Raw genomic sequence first — 22,440 nt, 5'->3', positions numbered from 1 at the left:
TTCTGTTTTAGATCCATTGATGGGCAGACGAATGCATATTCGATCTCAACCGTGCTTTTGGGGCAGCTTGGTATAGTTTGTTCACCTGAGAGTGCCACAGATAAAGTAAGGCTGATTGCACAGACATTTGATGGGGCTAGTGTCATGAGAGGAGCATCTGGTGGAGTGCGTAAGAAAGTGCAAGACGTGTACCCTAATTGCTATGCACATCAATTGAACCGGGTGATGGAAAAGGCAGCGTCAGCAGCATCCTCAGTGCGTGTCTTCTCGGATCTTTATGATTTCTCCGCTTTTTTCACAAGATGTCCGAAAAGATTTAAAAGCTTATTTTGGAGTGTTTCGAAATAATTGAAACATCTGGATATTTTGATACAATCTCAGTTAGAGAGGCTAAAGGGTTTTCTCGAATGCTCTTAGATCCCGAGTTTTTATTCCTTTTAGACCTGTTCTACAAGATCATGCCCAAGTAAAAGTACAACAGTCAGATGTCTACTTAAGTAAAAGTACTGAAGTACTTGTTTTTAAAAGTACTTGAGTATCAAGAGTACAAGAGTAGCCTACATGTTCTAAATATTGCATTACTACTGCCACAGTGCTTACATTTATGTACAGAAACGTCCTACATGGAGTTATGAAAAATGTTAATGTTAATACCTTGGATAATGTAAAAGGAATTGAAAGTAAAATCAAGTCATTTTCATCTTTTTACCATGTTGCCAGGGATGGGCAGTATTTCTAATACATGTATTTAAAATACGTATTTCAAATACAAAATACTATTTTGTAATTGAAACACTCGAAGTGAAAACTATCATTAACTTGTTCAGAAAATTCCCGGGATGGACCTGCTATGTCTTCATCCATTGTTCCGTCCATGGTTTCGTCTCTTATCTAAATCTGACCATGGAGTGGACTTTGGCGGAAAGCTGAAGGTGATCGCTGATAGGCTGTCCCAATCAGTGGCGCCTGCACAATCCAATCACGTTTGAGAGGGAAACAACAAATTGAGGGTTTCCGAAATTTTTCTTTTTTCCTTTTTTTTAGAAGAAGTAACTGGTACTCACGGTTATGGATAGAAATGTAGTGGAGTAAAGAGTACAGTATTTGCCTCTCAAATGTAGTTGAGTAAAGTCATGAGTACTCCCCAAAAATGATACTCGAGTAAAGTACAGATCCCTCAAAATTGTACTCAAGTACTGTGCTCAAGTAAATGTACTCGGTTACTGTCCGGCTCTAAACTTGACTATGAGAGCTGAGTGGTGTAAGGCGGCGTGAAGCTTAGAGTACGCTTGGAGCTCCAGTGGAATCTCCGTGGACCACCCTTAGTGTGTGTCCAGCTGCCGGTGACCTGGAACTATGCCAATTTTTTCATCAGATCATCAGACTCTGCCCCGCCTATTTGTCAACCCAGGAGCCTGCTGTGTGCATGTGATTGACGTTTGTGCAAGGTAGAAATTTGACTGAAATGGCATTAAATCAGGTTGTTTTAACTAATATTATGCTGCAAGATGGGGTTTTGTCCACTACATTTAAGTTCCCTGTTATAGACTAACTTGCCATATTAAAAATTCCCAGTTTATTCCCATTATTTCCCGTGGAAAGTTTCCAACTTTGAAAATTCCCGGAATTTTGCAACCCTACCTGCCATCGTTGATGTGACGAACTCAATGTAGTAGCCTGCTTATTTATGAAAGGTAATCCAGAGACCCTTTTGCTCGGGCACTCAAAATTTAGCAAGAGCTACAGCTACACCATTACACGGGGCAGCAGTGGCCTACTGGTTAGAGCTTCGGACTTGTAACCGGAGGGTTGCTGGTTCGAACCCCAACCAGTAGGAAGTGCCCTTGAGAAAGGCACCTAACCCCTCACTGCTCCCCGAGCGCTGCTGTAGCAGGCAGCTCACTGCTTCGAGATTAGTGTGTGCTTCACCTCACTGTGTGCTGAGTGTTTTTCACTAATTCACGGATTGGGATAAAAGCAGAGACCAAATTTCCCTCACGGAAAAGAATAATATACTTATACCACAGACTTTGAAACTATTGTGATTGGCTCAGCTGGCTAAGGGTGACATGAATGAATAGAACTCTATTAATTGGCCTAGTGATTTTGTTTAGAGACATTTGGCAAAGTTCTTAATATCAAAATATTTGTTCAGTCTTTCAATCCAGTCAATCAAGTCTTTGTGTCTTTTGGAGAAATTATAAACCCAATGACATGCAATTGTAATTTCTTATAAATAAAGTAACGAAAATAACGCCACCGTCTTTTATATTCTACCCATTTGATAATTAGGGCCCAACCACTGAAGGGCACAAGGCCCTATTGTTTTGGTAAGGATTATTATTATTATTATTATTATTATTATTATTATTATTATTATTATTATTTTTCTATATTATTATGAATGCCGCGCAGCGAAGCGGCGGTCATATAGGTTTAGTCAGATTTTTTTTTTTCTTTTTCGCATGTCCAAATTTCTGTCAAGGATTCCCGGGACACTGAAAGACCGGGGTACACGAAACTTGGTGGGCATGTAACCCCACATGGATAGCATGGAACCATCGTTTTTCGTTTTGATCTGTAGCCCCCCCGCTGGACTGGACCCCCCGAAAGGAGGGTAGGGCAGACACAGTTTTCTGTGAATATCTCGAAAACCGTAGGGTTTAGGAGGACCATTTTTTTTTTTTGTATGTTGATCTCAAGGGGCCATGTCAACCCATTCCATAACCACTCATTTCATGTATAGCGCCACCTAGTTAAACACAAAAAAGTAAAAATGAGGTGTTGTAATTCTGTTAGGCATCTGTGACCTAACATAGTCAAAACTGCACGAAATTGGAAGTGTAGGATCATTATCCCGCTGGACTGGACCCCCCGAAAGGAGGGTAGGGCAGACACAGTTCTCTGTGAATATCTTGAGAACTGTAGGGCCTAGGATGACCAATTTTTTCCGTATGTTCGCCTCCAGGGGTCATGTTAACCCATTCCATGTGCACACATGTGCATAAACAGATACACACGCACACACATACATTTACAGTAATCATACGTATGACACATACTCACACAGTAGACATATGTACGCATGCATGCACATGCACAAACACACATACGCAGGCGAACACACAAGCACGCACATACACACACACACACACACACACACACACACCCACACACATAAACATAAATTTGTACATGCACACAATTCAAGAATTTTTCCCGTCATCTACTCCCTGAATTTTTGGTCATTGATACCCGGGACACCGAACCACCGGGGTACATGAAATTTGGTGGGTATGTAGCCCCACTAGACTTTTACGGAAAATACCGGAAAATACCAATACCAAGCAAATGTATAGCAGCACTGTTTGTATCTTTCGACTGTCATTTATTGCACGTGCTACAAAATCATTCTGTGCAATGGAAGATTTACCAACGTTACACCGGTCTGATACAGTTTTGCCTATACATGCGTGAGACTGAGACGCCTGTTTATTTTGTTTTAAGTGCGTGCAGGGTGTGAGAGGGGAATCGATGTGCTTTGATTACAGCTTGGTAGTTGTAGTCTGTGAAATTAAAAAGCACGTGTGTGTGAAGTATCCAAACTATGACACCTTCATTTCATTATGGCTGCTTTAGCAAAACACCTTAAGCTACTGTGTAGTGGGTCCCATTTAGAAGTGGCTACTTCATTCGCGCTTTCCTTGACTCATGGAGCTGCGTAAATGTTATTACAACTTTTCGCCACGATATGACAGTTTAAGTCCGCTTGATACTGTAAGGCGTAAGCCATTGGTTTCCAAAGGAGATTTTATTTGTGTCGCCAGCATAGCCTATTGACAATTTATGTTGTAAATAGGCCTACCTTATAATCCTACCTGTAGCTTAGGGAAGCTAACAGCTTTCTATTAGGATCTAGTTTGTTAGTTACCGTTTTGTCATAACTCCCTGATGCATTTTTGCATTTAGAATAGCCAGAGCGTGTATATCTCAATCGGAAAATTAAACAATATCGGGTGCCTATGGACTAGGCTGAGTGAACCCAGCCTGATCTGCCCGCTATTTATTTTTTGATTTCTTAAAAGATTGAGCTTGGTCTGATGAAAGCCAGACTAGCCATGGACCTCAGTTAAACAATGCAAGGGAACATGAATCAGCCTATATTTGCACGAACAATAACGGACAAAAGCTCTTCAACTTTGGCCCGTTAAAATGTGTATGAACAGTCTAGCGACGCATTTCATCAAGGCCCATTTGGACATGTCAGTTATTTGCACCACTGGTTAGATGTAAAACAGCATTTCGTTTCAGACTAGGCTACTGTTACTTAATTTGTGCATTAACAATAACGTTTCAGACTACTGTTACTTAATTTGTGCATTGACAATAAAGTATTACATGAACTAAAGATGACTAAAATCTTATGTAGAAGAAGAAACATTCACAAAAAATCCATCCATCCAAAAATGACCTTTGTTTTTGATAGCTGTTGAAAACGGCATGGAACTGACAGAGATGTTTTTGTTTATAAATACATAAAAAAAATAAATAAAAAAAAATAACATTATGCTGATCCCTTTTGCTTTTCCCAAATACAATGTAGCCTACAGGTGTAAGTGACCTTTCATCAATCCAGTTGCAATGGATGAACTGTGATGAACTGCCCTACTTGTGATTGTTTAGAGATTTTAAAGGTTTTATAACAATGCTACATCTTCTTTGGCTATTCTACAATCTATTCACCTTTTCAGCACCAGTAGGCTACTTTCTGTGCAGCCGCACACACACACTCAGGCATGCCAAACAAGCATACACAAAAGTTTCAAGAGTGGGGGATGGAGTAAAATATGGAGACAAATTGAAGTGTGATTTATTTTCGCAGAACGGATGTACAGGACTGAGCGGCGGTCATATTTTGTACCGCTATGCGGTACATCTAGTTGAGTATTATTATTGTTATTCTACTTTTTTGCTTTCCTGTTTTTGAGGTGGTTAACATGGTCGAAAACTCTTGAAATTTGGCACACACGTCAGGTGTCACACATCGCAGTTAGGTACAAGAGCTTGACCCCGGGCGTGGCCCAGGGACTCGCTAGCGCCCCCTTAGGTGACTGATCCCGTTGTTGGCAAATATTTTGAGGTGGTTAACATAATCGAAAAGTCTTGAAATTTGGCACACACATCAGGTGTCACACAAAGCAGCTAGGTAAAAAAGCTTGGCCCCGGGTATGGCCCAGAGACTCGCTAGCGCCCCCTTACGCCCCCTTAGATGACTGATCCCGTGGTGGGCATATACTTTCAGCTACACACACCAAATTTGGTAGGTGTCTGTATCTCCCCAAGATGAACGACTTTCGTATGTACAATGCATTAGCCACGCCCAACAGGAAGTGAGGTATTTGGGATTTTGTGCAGACTAATATGTGATGAAATATGTGATGAATCATGATGCCAAAAGAGGTTCTTCCCATGGGTGAAAACGCATGAAATTTGGCACACACATCAAGTGATACAGTGAATAGACAGGGATAAAAGCTTGGCACCGGGCGTTGCCCAGGAACTCCATAGCGCCCCCTTATGTCACTGTGACTTGTGGTTGGCATACAGTTTTAGGCTCTGAAATTAGGAAACATGGCATTAAATTTCATTCTTATGCAGACGATACACAACCATACCTTTCCATAAAACCTGACGAATTAAAGCAACACCAAAGAACTTTTCCTCTGTCGCACGCACTATTTGTTTATCCAGCACTGGCTTTGGAAATAACAATGTCCACAGACAAGGAAGAATATGTTGCAGGATTTTATGAAAGTACGATGTATTGCAACATCAGATGCAAGTCACATTTGTAGTTTCTTATGTGTCATTCCATCGAACTACAGATCCGCTACCCGATCTGGCAAACTTACATAGTGCGGTTATAGCCGATAGAGGGCTGCGAAGCGAATGCAGAAGTGCCGTTCACCCTGTTATGAGTTGATGAACCACTGAAACGATTTTGGAAACATTATTTTAAGGTAGAAAAAACTTTTTGGTGTTGCTTTAACTCCGTTAGCCAAACTAGACACATGTATAAGAGACAAAAAGACATGGATGACAAATAATTTCCTGCTTTTGAACTCCGATAAAACAGAAGTCATGGTTTTAGGTCCTAAAAAGATGAGGAATATCCTATCCTCATCACAGGCTACATTTACTGATCTTCGACTATTCTCATCCACAAGTGTTACAAATCTAGGAGTTACAATTGACCAAGACCTATCACTAAGTAATCACATAAAACAGATTACCAAAACTTCATTTTATCATTTAAGGAACATTTCAAAGATAAGGAAGTCTTTATCCTTACTAGACGCTGAGAAATGAATCCATGCTTTTGTCACCTCAAGGATTGATTATTGCAACGCTTTGTATGCTGGCTGCAATAACACCTGTCTAAAGAGCTTAAAGCTTATACAAAATGCAGCTGCTCGCACACTCACTAGAACTAAAAAATATGAACATATTTCCCCTATCCTGGCATCCCTACACTGGCTGAGTCGCATTGACTTCAAAATATTACTTCTACCATACAAAGCCATTAATGGCCAGGCACCAGAATATATTAAAGATCTCCTAGTCCCATATAACCCACCCAGACCGCTACGATCACAGAATACTGGCCTTCTTGTAATTCCAAGAATCTCAAAAACTACAGTAGGAGGCAGAGCTTTCAGCTATCGCGCACCCCTCCTCTGGAATAATCTCCCTTCCTCAATTCGACTAGCAGACACTCTCCCTATTTTTAAGTCTAGACTTAAAACATACCTCTTTACTGCCTCTCATAGTTAGGTATGGTGCAGTGTGGAACTTCACCCACTTCAGGGATTTTTGGAATGGACCACCCTGCTGAGTCCTCGTGTGTTTGGCACCCCAGTCACGTGTGCGATGGTGGTCACTGACCATACCTGCGCTGGCGTCGACTACCCCTCACCATGCCTTAGTTATGGTCCTATAGCATAGTGCTGTCCGCCACTGTACATCGCTCTGTCAGTAGCCTGACTGCCGCCCCTTCTGAAAAAGCAGGAGGCTAGGCTACCTTTAAACGTAATTGTTACCGAGAGGAATCCCAGCCTACGAATTCAATAACAAAATAAATCGTAATTAAACATTACCTTGATTAAGACTACTTGGGTATGGCTTAAGGCTTGACTACACGGTGGTAGCGAAAATCGAAATCTGCTTTTGATAGCCTACCGGTGCCGCTCCACAAAACGAAAAAATATCTTAATTTGCTGTCTATGTTATTGTCAGTGTTGGGGGTAACGCAACTACGCAAATCAAAACAGTGTCTTAATTTGCCCTACTTCTTGACTGCAGTGTAGTCAATTGACTGCTTGACATGTAATTTTTATTTTTCTGTACAATAAACAAATAGGCCTACATCTGCATCTGTAGACAACAAGTACCAAAACATGATTAGTTCATAGATTTCACATTTTATACAACCCCACCCCCATCTTGCCTGTTCATAATTCTGAGAAATTATTGAATTGTGTGCATGTGTACGTGTTTATGTGTGTTTGTGTGTGTGTGTGTATGTGCATGTGCTTGTGGGTATGCCTGTGTGTGTGCATGTGTCATACGTATGATTACTGTAAATGTATGTGTGTGTGAATATCTGTTTATGCACATGTGTGCATATGGAATGGGTTAACATGACCCCTGGAGGCAAACATACGCAAAAAATTGGTCATTCTAGGCCCTACGGTTATCAAGATATTCACAGAAAACTCTGTTGGTGTACGGTCACTAAATGTACACATAAATTAATTTATTGTATGGCCCCCATGAACGAAAGTCCACTAAACTTGGCACGCATTCAGAAGTTGTCATAATGATCCTACACTTTCAATTTCATGCAATTTTGACCATGTCAGCCAGAGATATTGTGATTACAACACCTAATTTTTTGCTTTTTAATTTTTAATTAGGTGGCGCTATATATGAATTCAGTGGTAATGGGATGGGTTGACATGGCTCCCTGAGGTTCCATGCTATCCTTGTGGGGCTACATGCCCACCAAGTTTCGTGTACCCCGGCCTTTCAGTGTCCCGGGAATCCTTGACGGAAAATTGGCCATGCGAAAAAGAAAAAGAAAAAAAAAATACACAATTACAATGGGATCATAATTGTCTGGACGTCGAGAAAAAAGACGTCATCTGGCGTTACAATCTGCACCTGAAATTGGACGTCCAAAATACACGCAGTTGGAGAGGGTTTTCTTAAAGCATGGAATTTGTTTCGTCTCAACGCGGATCTTTGGTGTGAATTGGGTGTTATGTTTTTGATGTGTGACAGCTACCGTAGTTCTATTAGGTTGCAATATAATCCCTAAACACTAGATGGTAGAAGTTCTTACACATGGGACCTTTAAGTTTCAAATTTTAGAATGTAGTTCAAATAAAAATGTCTAAATTAGACCCTACCGTCCATTTTTTCGATCTTTCTTTCTTTTCTTCTGGATCTTTTTGTTCTTTTAGCAAGTTCATGAACAAACCATCATAAAGATGAGAAAAAGGTCCATGTCCTGCAAAAAACACAACTATTTGCATTACAATTGTATTAAGTCACTACAGCATGTGTCAGCTACAGTATAAGGACTTTATACAGAAAAGCTTGTTTTTGTTATTGATTGTCTACATATATGCATATATATGGTCATAGACACATTATAGGGCAACAACACAACACAAATTATAGGGTAACAACACAAAATGACAAATGCTCTAAATAATATTCTCTTTACACATGAAGGTGTTTTCAGATGAATGTCCCAAGTAGGACCTTCCAAACCACCTTATTCACTTTCCTAAACATACTCTCACCTTTCTTCTCTCTGCACCTATATTGTTCAGCCACATAGAGAATCTGCCAAGTTAAGTATTGCCTGTTGGTGAGAGCTAAGCTCCAGTTTGTGTTTGTTCCCACTCTGGAGTTTTTTTTTCTGTCTGTTGCTACAATATTGTGATTTCAAATATACACAGGAGAGATCCAAAAGATGAAGTAGTTCCAGGGCACTCTCTTTTCAAAAGAGTTGAAAAGTCTTTATGTTTATGGCTTGGTCTTATTAAACCTTTAGAAATACTCAGACGCGTTTCAGCATCAAGCTTTCATCAGGGAGTCAAACAGTTCTGTAGGGGAGGAGAGATCCTTTTGAAATAACATTCAACCAATCAGAACCTTCCAACTGGGAAAGATTGTGGCCATTAAGTATGGCCACAATCCAGGCTGTGGGAGGGAGGGAGGGGTTGTGCATATGTGCTAATATGGCATGTAAACAGTGTAGCAGTAAAACAGTAGGCTAGTGGACAGTCAGTACACAAACATGGAGAGGGTGGAGAGGCAGACAGACTATGCAGACAAGTCTATCTCTCCTCTTCCCTTTAGTGAAGCATTGAACAGTTCATTGGCCCTGGGGACAAATGACTTCCTCAGTCTGTTAGTTGTGCATGACAGAGAGCGAAGTCTCCAGCTGATCAAGCTCTTCTACTTTGTAATAGTGTGTAGTGGATGACATTCATTGTCTAAGATGTTGATCAGTTTGATCCTTTTATCTGATATTGAAATGATGCACACCAGTTCGGCTCCCACGACAGAGCCAGCTTTCCTTACCAGCCTGTCTAGTCGCCCAGCATCCTTCTTCTTTGTGCTTCATCCCCAGCATACCACAGCATAGAAGAGGACGCTAGCAACAACAGACTGGTAAAACATCCTTAGGAGCTTACTGCAGCCACTGAAGGACCACAGGCTCCTCAGGAAGTACAGCCTGCTCTGCCCTTTCTTGTAGAGTGCTTCAGTATTTGCTGACCAGTCCAGTTTATTGTCCAGTTGTAAGCCCAGATACTTATAGGAAAACCTTGTAGAAAGCCTGTGTACATGTGTCTAAAAATAGCCAGCAGATGACATCCTTGTATATTGTACATTACATTACATTATACATATATTGTAACGTACATATCAAGGACATCCTACAAAAGCTTACAAACCACACTCTAACATCAAGCTTATAGTGTAATACAACAATCCAACTTCATAGAAAGACACTTAAATCAAAAATCTTAATTTAGGCCTAGATATTTAGTTGCTTTTAATTCATAAATCCAAAAAGTTTCTTGTTGATTTAATGGTCGTTGATGCTGGCTATTTTTAGACACATTTACACATGTTCCTAATCCTATCCAAATAGCACTTTTTGAGATCACAGGAGAGATGTTAAGTTCACTGGCCAATCAACAGTGGAACCTCCACAAGAACAACAACGACAACAATGTATAATGAATATATATATATATTTTTTTAGTGTTTACGAGCCAGTACACACTCGTTAACACAATTCTTCGAATGCATATAAAAGGGTAAGAAGAAAAAGAGTTTTGTCTGTAAATATGGATATTTATGTTTATATCTGAAGAGCTCTTTTCCAAAACGCTATAAAATACTAAGTCATGTTTTTTAATTATGTATTTCAGCTAATATCAATGCAGTTGTAGTTGTGTTGTTTTGATTGAGTAAAGATAAATCAAATAACAATAATGTTTGGAAAAGAGCTCTTCATTTGTATTCAGATTTATATTTTTCAATACCAAGTAAAGTGCTAAATCATAAATACTTCTCCCATCACAGCCAAGCTCACCTAAGTCATGGCAGAGCCCAGCGATTTGGACACAGAGAACATCTCGCTTTGTTATCTTTAGCTTCGGCTGTTTTTCTTGAAGGGTTTTAACCAGTTCACCTGCTAGATAAGCCACCCTATTAAATAGCAGAGAAAGTCAAGGTAGCAAAATACATATTAAAATTAGGCCAAGTGGGACTTGGACTAGGAATATTTCCAAAACCATATGAAAGTATGTAACAGTACATCAGGAAACAAACAAATAAACAAAACAAGACAAAAATAAACAATATCTTACTACTACTACAGTTATTTGTTATTATTATTGTGTACCCGAGAGAATGTTCAAAGCGGTTGTGGGAAGCACCAGGAAACACCATGTAGGTTCCACTCAGCTGTTTGATGTTGCGCAACCTCTGGAACTCAGGAGTGTCGATGATGCGGACCAGCAAAGGAGGGATCTCGATGTGGCCATGTATAGGGTCATTGAACACCTGGGAGGTAGGGGATTACAGATATTATGCCTTTGGATAACTGGATATTCCTAAATTAATGTATGTATGTATGTAGGGACGTGCACTGCACAGACATTTTGAGGGGGCGTTGCTCTTACCTGAAAAAAGGGCACCCATCCCCTTGTGCCAGTGGCCATTTAATGTTGTTTAATGTAGCCTGGTGGTGGTTGTGTGTGTGTTGGGGGAGGGGTATTTTCATTATATCCACATCTTTTGGTGAGTATTTGTAATCTATAGCCTAGCCGTCTTTCTTTTTGACTTTTTGGTTTTGGACATTATTCAGAACTTAACACAGCTCAGGAGCCTATGGTTCATGTTAAGATTAACATGGACCACCACCCTTTGTTGGAGCAAACTAAGAAATAAATAAACTTGTTTGAGACTAACACTATTTCAGGCTAACATAAAATAAAATATAGATTAGGTTTTCGTTTGCTGTTTTATAACCTATATCCTACGCTGTTGATTGTGCTGTTTAGTTTGTTTAAACCAATGGGTTAATTTTGTGGGGAACAGAGTTCACAGGGCTACTCATCTGTAAGGATACTCCAGATGAGATTATTTTGGAAGTTTCTTACAACATCATCATGTCAATCATCATTGCCTTGTTTCTGAACGCCCTATGCTGCAAATTTAGGAGCAATGCACCTATTGTCTAAAGTTATTCATTAGCCTTAAAGTTACTCTAGGCTAATGTCTGCCTATTTGCGTCACCTATTGCCCATCTTAATGGTTCAAGTTCAAATTAACATATTCTCCATCAAATAGACTCATTATACATTTTCACATGCAAAAATGCAACATAAGATTAGCTGCCTAATATTGTTAACGTTAATGACACTGGAAAAAATATACTTCTAGCTGCACTAACAGTGAGCCTACTCACTGTTTTTTTCTGAATTTGAATTCCCAAAGTTTCATGTAGCCCACCTGTGACATCCATAGACATCTCTGCTCGCCGACTCGCATCACTATTCCAGCTGATATTTCCTTCCCATTTCGGACGCACCGATCTGCGCTCACACATAGAGGCTACTTTCACTTCCTAACGATGCTGATCCACTAGCACTACACTACATTTTGTCGTGTCGCATTCCACTCTATCGGTGCTGATCCACTAGCACTACTGTACACTACATTTTGTCGTGTCGTTCCACTCTATTCCTATGGGTGACGTCAAGCGACTTTAACGCGCCCGCAAAGCATTCCGGGAAGGCAGCGCTGCATTTGAAAAAATTACGCGCGTCAAAAAGCTGGCTGATGCCCATCTTTATGCAAATGAATCCGTTGAACGCCACACGACTATCCAATGAAAGCATGAGGTTGTAGGTCTATGGCAAGCGATTTTATCATTTACCCGCTAAATTTGACTATCTGGAATTAACATTGTAGATATCAACAACGTCTTTCTGACTAGTCGCAATTACATTTTGGATAGTTGGAATTGTCATTCAAGATATCTGTAACGTAATTGTGACTAGTCGAAACGTCAGATAGAGATATCTGTCATTTAGTTTTGACTAGGCAAAACTGAATTACAGATATCTGTCATCACGTCATTGAAAACAACATTCAACTCGACACACATCTTAAATGGCAATTGCAGATATCTTTAATTCAGTTTTGACTAGGCAGAATGAAAGGTGAAGATATCTCAAACGTCATTATGACTAGTGCAAATTATTGTGCAAGACGTTGCTCTTTAGTTCCGTAGCAGAGCCCATCTACTTATTAGACATTCTCTGTCAGCTAATTTCCCCTCCCCAACATAATCGAAGAAAAAGTGGGCTTATTTCCTTATTTCTATGAATGAAAGAAGAATAAGCAGGCTGTAATGTTTTGTTGACATCTAAAATAACTAAAACTGAGGGACACCGTGCAGGTTTATTAGACTCTCACGTTATCAACTGTCTTGATCTCTGTTTCATAGCCTACATAAATTAGTAGGCCTAGGCTAGGCTACTAAATGCACCAGCACCATACAGGAAATTCCATTCATAATGGTGTTGGCTGTAATCGAAAAAATCAAAGCAACATTGAATCATCAATTCTTGCTGCCAGCTCCTGTCTTGCATAGGCTGCAGCATTAAAAAGACGATTAAAAACTCCTTCGCCCTCTGGCTGCTCTGACATGGTGCTAATTAGTGCTAATTACAAAGTTAACAGTTAACAGGTGCTATGTGATTTGATGATTTGAACAACAACATGCTCTTCTCCCGCCTAAAGTGGAATGCGGGCCTAATTTGCATAGCAATACAGATATCTCTAATGTCATTTCGCCTAGTCAAAACTCTAATTCAAGATATCTATAATTACATTTTGACTAGGCAGAATGAAAGTTATAGATATCTCCAATTTCAGACATCTCTAATCAAAACTCATTCAAGATATCTATAACTTGATAATAGATATCTATAATCAAATTATGACTATCCCTAACTCCAGTTTGAGATATCTACAACGTCATTTTGACTAGTCAAAATTCCATTTACAGATATCTACAATGTAATTTCGCCTAGTCAAAACTTAATTCAAGATATCTGAAAAGGAACATGTAGATATCTTGAATTGAAGTGAATTAAAGATATCTTCAATTGGAGTTATGACTAGTCAGAATCAAATTGTAGATATCTCTAACTGGAATTACAGATATCTACAATTCAATTGCAGATATCTGTAATTCACATAGTGGATATCTGCAACTGAATTGTAGATATCCGTAATGATAAACCCCATAGAAATGAATGGCAAATGTGGCGTCATTTGTCCTAGGAAGAATGTCTTTGTGGATATCTGAAATGACAATTATGGATAGGAAGAATTCAATTGCGGATATCTAAAATGTTCGTTTTGACTAGGCAAAACTGAATTACAGATATCTGCAATACATATCCAGTCTAGCGGGTAAATGTTAAAATCGCTTGCCATAGTAGGTCCTTTGTTCTACCACAACAGTGCCTACCGAGGCACCATTGAGAGCATCCTCTCCAGCTGTATCGCTGTGTGGGGCGGAAGCTGCACTGAATACGACAGGAAAGCCCTGCAGTGCATAGTGAACACAGATGGAAGGATTATTGGTGCTTCACTCCCCTCCCTGAAGGACATTTACACCACCCACCTCACCCGCAAGGCGACCAAAATTGTGAGTGATGCAAGTCACCCCGCTCACAATCTGTTTGATCTACTGCCCTCTGGGAAGAGGTACAGAAGCCTGCGCTCCCGCACCACCAGACTCACCAACAGCTTCATACACCAGGCTGTTAGGATGCTGAACTCTCTCCCCCCTCCACCCTCAGCTACATAACATCCTGGACTTTGGACCCACAATGGCTGCCTTGCACTACTCCACTTGTACACTTTGCACACTTTGCAACTTGTTGTTGTTGTCCTGTTGTCCTGAAAGCACAACACTTCTGCTGCTCTTACATAACTTGCACCACTATGCCACTTTCTTACTTAGGTCAAACAGAACTACCTCAGCCATTTATTGGCCTGACTTTGCACTATTATATTGACTGTCTATGCACAATTTCAACCCAATTTTGCTGCTCTTATTTCTTCATTGTATGTGCCTTCTTATTTACTTATTTTTTTGTTTACTTGAATGTTATGTTTGTCTGTGGACTTAATTGGTAAAATATGTTTTGTCTTAACCGTGGGATAGTGAGAAACGTAATTTCGATCTCTTTGTATGTCTGGCGCATGTGAAGAAATTGACAATAAAGACTTTGACTTTGATTTCCCCTTGGGGATCTACAATGATACCAGGGCCTCTAGAGAAATAAATTGATGGATATCTGTCGCAGCCACTGAGAACTTTAATTCCTGAAAATGATATATATTTTTATTTTTGGTAAGGGGCAGCTCAGTCAAAGAGGGCAGACGGGCCCGGGCAACTTTAGCCCTGCCATGTGCACGTCCCAGTATGTACAGCATGTGTATATTCATTTAAATGCATGTATGTATTTGGGCAATCACGTTTCTCCACACCCTTACTCAAACATGGGCCTCATACCTTGGGCTCCTTTGGAATCGTCCACAGTCTTTGCAGGCAGTGTATGATATCATAAGATGCCTCAGCTCTGTAAAGGACAGGTTTGTATTGAAATTAAACTACATAATTCATTTTAGGACAACGTCCATCCTGAAATGACATTTCTCATATCTTAGTGTGTATCCTATATCTATACAGTATCTAAATCAAAAGGTAATTCATTACATTACATTACATTACATTTGGCTGACGCTTTTTTAACCAAAGCGACTAACAACATGGTAAATGTTCAGTCGAATGTCAAATGTTAATTCAGGGATTAAAGTAAAAAGAAATCCTGAGCCTGAACCTTTTTTTTTACCGTATTTTCCAGACTATAAGTCGCCCTTTTTTTCATAGTCCTGCAACTTATTCACCCCTTGCAGACACGTGACTTAAAGGAACCATATGTAAGATTGTGGCCAAAACTGGTACTACAATCACTTTCAAATTACTGTAGAGCGGTGTATCCCCTCCCCCTCCCCCCTGACTCAAGGTTGCCAAACCGGATGTCGAAACACTACTGACTTTGTGATTAGTAGATAGGTAGAGGGTGGCGCATCAGGCCAAAACACAACATGACATAACAAAACACAACATCAACATCAGTTGAGGGCTGCAACTTCACTTTTTAAATGACAATATCCTGGCCAAACTACTGCTGTCAGTGATATAAGTATTTGAAGTGAACATGATTAATTAATGTCTAGTGACATATCAGGGCCATTTTATGATTAATTGAAATACATTTCTTACATACGGTTCCTTTAAGTCACGTGACGGCTCCATGCTGGACGGTAAAAAGATAGGAGATGGACGGCAAATTACATTATGTCAAAATGATTATGATGAACTGAACACCATTACTATAACATCTTTGTAGTTCAATGTATTGCTGTTTGGGGTCTGATAGTCAAAGAAATATGCCAGTGGTGTTGTTAGATGAAATGGGTCATGATCGCAAATGTAAAGTTATTAAAACTGGTGGTAACAGCAAGGGGAGATAACGTTAGCGTTAGGCTACTGTAATTAACATTATGGTAAATGAACACCCATAAGTATGTATGGACTAAAATATAGCAAAGCGATTTGGTTACTTTATTTGTCTTGCTTTTATCAGCTGTAACATAGTCAAAACGTTAAGAATGTCATATCAGAACATGAAATAATAACTTAGCTGCCGCACTTAGAAGCTAGCTATTCTAGCTAACGTTTATTGTAGCTCATAGTGCTAGGGCTAATGTAACTCGTCAGTTTGTACGTTGCCCAGCGAATAAACTTACTTCTTACATGTCTTAAGTTAAAGAATTGAAAGAAATAGGAAATAAAAAAAACCTTGAACGGTATTATCTGTTTACATTCAGATCTTGCCAAAGACTTTGCCTAAATGCTTGTAATCTGCCGTCCTGTTCAGAGTCTATGGTTGCTATAGCAACCGCTGCTGTGCTTCATACACGGACGAGATAAGCATGCAATTGTGGTTGAAATACTCCCGAAACACAAAGAAAACAAACCAAAATATATCTATGCAAGAACATGGGACGTTGTTGTATTCCAAACAATAAACCAACCGTCGTGGAAGGGCATTACTACGGTTAAATCTCACTATAATCTCCTAGCTGTGCGATATGTCCAATTACAACCCATTGATTTGATTTGTGTTCTTGTTCTACTAGGCTATTTTGCTGTGGCGTGAACAAAACGTGACGTCACATGCAAGGGGCATCACAGTCCCGCCCACAGGAGTTTCCGGAAGTAAGAATTCAATGCAATTTCTCCATTGACAATTCGGGTACAAGCCATTAAAACTTAACTGCACATGGTAGACTCAAAACCAGCTACGGCTGTACTAAGCGATTGTGTATGCTCATATAGACGCCAAAAGTTCACGGGGCACTAACCTCGTTTTGAGATAAATGTCTTTTATTCGCAATGTCTTGGATAAGTACTTCATTACCCACAATCCTGAACAATCCCACAATCCCACAGTGATGCCTCTGATTGGTGGAAAGGCCGTTAAGGTCATAGTTTGAAACTTTATCAGCGAAAATTATTGACAAAGATGGCGGAGTCTTTTACTGCCTATGGTGAAAATCTTAATGTGAATAAAAACTTTCTAGACGAACATTGGTACTTGTATCAACAAGGATTGTGGTTTATATATCACACAAACTTAGCCAGGGCCGATAGAGTGGTGAAGTCCCGCCCCTTCCGTTTGCCTCCATGGGACCTATCTTTCAAAAAAATTTGAACGGCAGTCTATGGCGAAAAAGAAATTATTTTCTGGTCCCGGTTGACTTGTGCCTTGAAGTGTGCCCATATGATGTTTGTCAATTTTAAAGACAATTTTTCATGTAAAGACATTTGCAGTTTGTTTCGTAACTATTGAATTACAACATTGTGAAAGATCGTAATTCCAACGACTACAAACCCATCAGTCGCGCTAGTGACGTTAGCTCATTCACAGCCACACTAGATTGTACAAGCATACCAGCAACAGGTCTTAATTGGGCTTTCCTTGCCGAAGAAAATACCATGAGTCAGAGGATTAAACACATCAGGTAAGTTGTATTCGTCCATAGACTGTACATTACATACTGTTAAGTGACATAGCAGGCAGCAAGATGCAACCGTTAACTAGCATAACAGCTCTTATCGTTTCATTACGTTGGTGACGTACATCGTTCGAGACGAGATGTAGTCCACTGAGTGGATTCGCACAAAACCAACATAACTTTTGAAGTCTATCGAACAAAAGTACTTTCTTGACGTGAAAAATTATCTTTTAAATTCACACACATCATATGTGAAATTTGTGGCACAATTCAAACTGGACCAAAAAATAATTGTTATCTCTCCATTAACTCTCGTTCATAATTTTTTGAAAGATAGGTCCCATGGACCGGAAGTAGAAGGGGTGGGACTTCACCACTCTATACACCATCAAATAGAACACTGTAAATGCTAGTTTGAACACTTAACTTTTCAGGTAGCCGATAGGCTAGCTAATCATTAGCCTTTCAGACATTAGAATGTCATTATAATGCTGCTAACATTAGCCTACATGCTGCAACATAGGTATGAAATATATTATGTTTTAGTGACCTTGTTGTTTCTATGAACATGAATTGTTGTTTATATGAAACATCAACTTAGTCGAGGCATAAAAAGCCCTGTATATCCCCATTAAGTACTTAAACCTTTTGTAGGAGCCATGAAGGTGTTTATTATTATTATTATTATTATTATTATTATTATATACAATCTGACAAGGGCTAAGGGTAAGACAGAGAAATGGGATTGGGCCTTACACATATAATAGTGTTGCCAGTGTTCGCAAACATCTTAACCAGGGCCCAGTTTCCTGAAAGCATCTTAAGCCTAAGAGCGTCGTAAAGTCCCTCTTACGAACGTCTTAAGATTTGCCGACTGTTTCCCGAAACCATCGTAGCTTAAGAGTGTCGTGAAAACACTCGTGGATCTACGAGTGCTCCAGAGTTCTCGTTACCCTCTAAGAGCGTCTTAACAGTACTTCTCACTGAGATCACCAACAGGACATACAGAGGAATTACAACTTAGAATACATAATCCAATTTACGTTCCCATTCTTTATTGTGTTTACCTGTGATGAATCAGATTTTAGCATGCAAAATAGCATAGCCTACATTTAATGGTCATAATAATGTGATGAAAAGCGGACAAAAATGCAATCAAACGAGACGTTGCCAGAATAGTTTGACATTATCTTTGCTAAGTGAAGGCTATATTTTATTAGGCCTATGAGGTAAAAAGCAGAGAAAGCAACATGTGGTTTCAGGGGCGGTTCTAGGGGTGGGGCCACAGGGGCCCGGGCCCCATCTGAAATTCCATTGGCCCCTGTACCGTCAATCATCAATAAGTGTCAAACTTGTTGAGAACGACGATCAGAGATGCAATTCAATTAACTGGTGGCAGTAATGCACCTATAAAGCTTGAAAGCTAAGGCCACGTTTACACATAGCCAGGTATTTAGAGAAACAAATATTTTTTCCCCTCCGTTTTCAATAATAACATCGTGCACACAACATTGTTTTCAAAAAACTTGTCATTTACATCAACCCGCATAAATACGCTGTTGAGCGCCATAATAACTATGCCAAACCTATGGGTGGCAGTGTAGGGAAAGGAATAAAGCCATGCTGGCCAATCAAAATCCTCAGAATCGACACCAACGACTAACACGAGCAGTAAAAATGCTGACCTCCGTGCGATCCTTCGCCTCTGCTCCTCCATGTAGAGCAGTTGTTGCAAATGCAAACAGGCCAGAAGCGTTTGCACAAAAGTAAAAATTAGTAGCACCATATCAGCATCCATGATAATCCTGATCAGTAGCCAAAGAAACTGTAAACATCAGGCGCTCACATGACGTTAAGGATTTTCTGGCGCATAATGTGACGTTTAAGAAGCTAAAACGCCGTTTATCCCTGTTGACACGGCAGCACATAACCGGCGTTATCAGAAATCTCCACTTTGGCCGGAGGTTTTAGAAATAATCGTTTTCTGTGATAAAAACGGGGTTTTGGTGTAAACGAGAGGCCAAACCGCAGGGGAATATCTGCGCTTTCCCTTCGTGTAAACAGGGGTCTAAATCATACTAAAGAATACATTTGGCTAACCAGAAATGTCTCTGCTAATGTGAAGAAACGATACATTTGGCTAACGGAAGTATCAGCTAACGTGAAGAACCGATACATTTGGCTAATGAAAGTATCAGCTAGAATTCTAACGTGAAGAACCGATGGCAGCGTTTCATCCTCCACAGAAGTTTCTTGGTGAGTCACAAATCTCTATGTTGGTTATCATCATTATGTGAAAGGGACGTTTGTTTATTTGTTGCTGTCACAATATGTTAAGTTTGTCAATTATATTACGAAGCAGCAGCAAGCTTGCAGTGAACTGTTAACTGACTTAGTCAGTGAAGTGAACTGTTAACATTAACTTAACGTTATTCATTGTTAGCATGCATACTGATAGATTTTATGTATGGAAAGGTACATGTAATGTATGAAGTGTTTGAAATGGTGTTATATGAAATGCAGAGAAATGGACATCTTGTTTGTTTGGGGTCCGAAATTAATAATATTACATGCGCTAGTGCACCTTACCAAATGTAAATAACGTTCGATTTTTTTTGCTTGAGGAAAAAGTTTGGCAGCTGCTAACATGAACAAGAGAATACATGCCTAATAGCTAACCCTACAATTTTGTAGAGTTAATGTGAGCCATCATTGCAAAGTTATTAACCACTATTCTGAGTTTATTTGATTCATGGGCTTCGCATGAATTCTGTCTCAAAGTGTTAGGACAAGGAGAGTTTCATTGAGATAAATTGGTTACATTTTCTACTCTATTCAATCAAGCTTTATATGATTTTTGCCAGACGACATGCAGAATTAGGGCTGGGCGATATGGCTGAAAACTGTATCACGATATAAGTATTTCATATCAGTCGATATCGATAATTATTGATTTTTATTTTATCTATTTCAGATAAGGACCAGAAGAGAAAAAAGTTACATTTAAACACTTTTATTTTAAACTTGACCTTCCTCTGATTTGAATCACCTCAGTTATCAATCAAAGCAAACAGGGTAAAGAAATAGCAACACAATCATGAAAAACACTTAAATAAATAATTGTGCACATAAGTCTGAATGAGCAGCACTGGTTGAAGCCTGGAAATATTGTAAACAAAGTAATTTGCTAGTTTATCATAGTAAGTCTACTGGTTAGACTGTTCAGTTAACCCACGTGTGTTTAAGTTTCAAATGAATACTTTTTCTCCTTGGGACAGGCCCGTTTGAGTCTTCGGGATTGAGTTGATTAGAATTTAGCAGTCAATTTGAATGCAACAGTTTGAACAAATTCGTGCAGCGTGCTAATGATGCTAACCGGATTTAATAGCAATTCAGTCGTCTTGCAAGATTGTGAATGTTCGGATTACATGTGCATGCTGAGGAGGGATGCACCTAGAGAGAGAGAGAGAGAGAGAGAGCGCGCGCACGGGGCAAGGACTCATTGAGAGTCTGTGTTGAGGTAGGCCTACTTCTATTGTCTACTCTGGTAGAGTTGCACATACTAGCTACAATGCAAGATATATTTAGCCTATTTATTTATGGACAACGTAAGGCGGGAGGTGTGTGTTGCTTTTAATTATCGAATGTTCGATCGAACGCATTTTTATTGATATCGATTACATGTCTATTGCGATACATATCGCTATCGTTTTATCGCGGAAGGTGCTATTTCCTATTTCCACTACACTGAGCATATTTTGTCATTCATTTTAGAAACGCCAGGCTGACAGTGGGTTATGAAAGTTAATAACAATTAAGTTACTCAAACATGTTTAATTTTCTTCTCTCCAGACATTTCCCATTCTAGAGCAGATGGTTCTGTGCAACCTCTCCTAAACTGGTATTTTAGTTGTATATTGTGTTTTCAATGCGCATTATAAATAAATGGGGAAATTGTTAAGAATTGTATTGGCTTTTTTGTTTTTTAGCATTTAGCATTCAAGTATTTGAACATGGTAAGACTGGTGAAATGTATGCACCTACTGCTGTGGTGTAGTCTAGTTAGCTGTAGTGGGTATACTGTGATCAACCCCAAATAATAATACCTATCCTTGTCTGTTTTAAGTGGGTATACTGAGATGGTGATGCTTTTTAAGTGGGTATACAGCGTATAGTCCTGCATATCACGTAGACTACGTGCCTCTGCCTTACTGAACAAGGGATTTTCTGTGTATGGACGTTGACCGGTTCTTGGCCCCTCAGTGTATGATGTGGCCCCTGTCTCAGAAAAATCCTAGAACCGCCACTGTGTGGTTTAGTCTGTACTGCATCAAAATCTAAGCCTAGGCCTACACATTTCCTCACTTTCTTACTCGACTTCTTTCTTATCTTCAAATGTGTTCTTAAGTGACACCGTGAAATTATTGCATGGTGCAACAATCTAATCTTAAAATAATTACAATTATTTATGTCTGTGTGTGGTATATAACCTACTTGGGATGCTTATATGCCGATGTCAAAGTGTTTCTATTTTCGTATTGATGTGAAGTTTAAATGGTAGGCCTATAGCTGTGTCACCTGACATCACTGTCAAATTAAAGGATATTTCAGAACTATTAACGTGGACAGCTCCCCTTAAGAGCATCTTAGGAGCAGTGCACGCGCGTTCACGCTACGAGC

The 22,440-nt window shown here is 39.6% G+C and overlaps 1 protein-coding gene across 1 annotated transcript in view; it reads right to left on the bottom strand.

Annotated features, from left to right (window-relative positions):
• LOC121709021 (deoxynucleoside triphosphate triphosphohydrolase SAMHD1-like) overlaps positions 1-22,440 on the bottom strand; it is a 69,399-nt gene that overhangs the window by 35,673 nt on the left and 11,286 nt on the right. The window contains exons 4-7 of the mRNA XM_042092029.1: positions 15,188-15,254; positions 10,991-11,151; positions 10,679-10,794; positions 8,472-8,572 (exon numbers count right to left, since the gene is read on the bottom strand). Coding sequence (XP_041947963.1) covers positions 8,472-8,572; positions 10,679-10,794; positions 10,991-11,151; positions 15,188-15,254 — 445 coding nt within the window. The remainder of the gene's footprint in view (positions 1-8,471; positions 8,573-10,678; positions 10,795-10,990; positions 11,152-15,187; positions 15,255-22,440) is intronic.

This window comes from Alosa sapidissima, chromosome 5, assembly GCF_018492685.1.
Source record: "Alosa sapidissima isolate fAloSap1 chromosome 5, fAloSap1.pri, whole genome shotgun sequence".
NCBI classification, from domain to species: domain Eukaryota; kingdom Metazoa; phylum Chordata; class Actinopteri; order Clupeiformes; family Clupeidae; genus Alosa; species Alosa sapidissima.
Note: the sequence above shows the minus strand (reverse complement) of the source record. Positions and strands in the feature narration are given on the sequence as shown.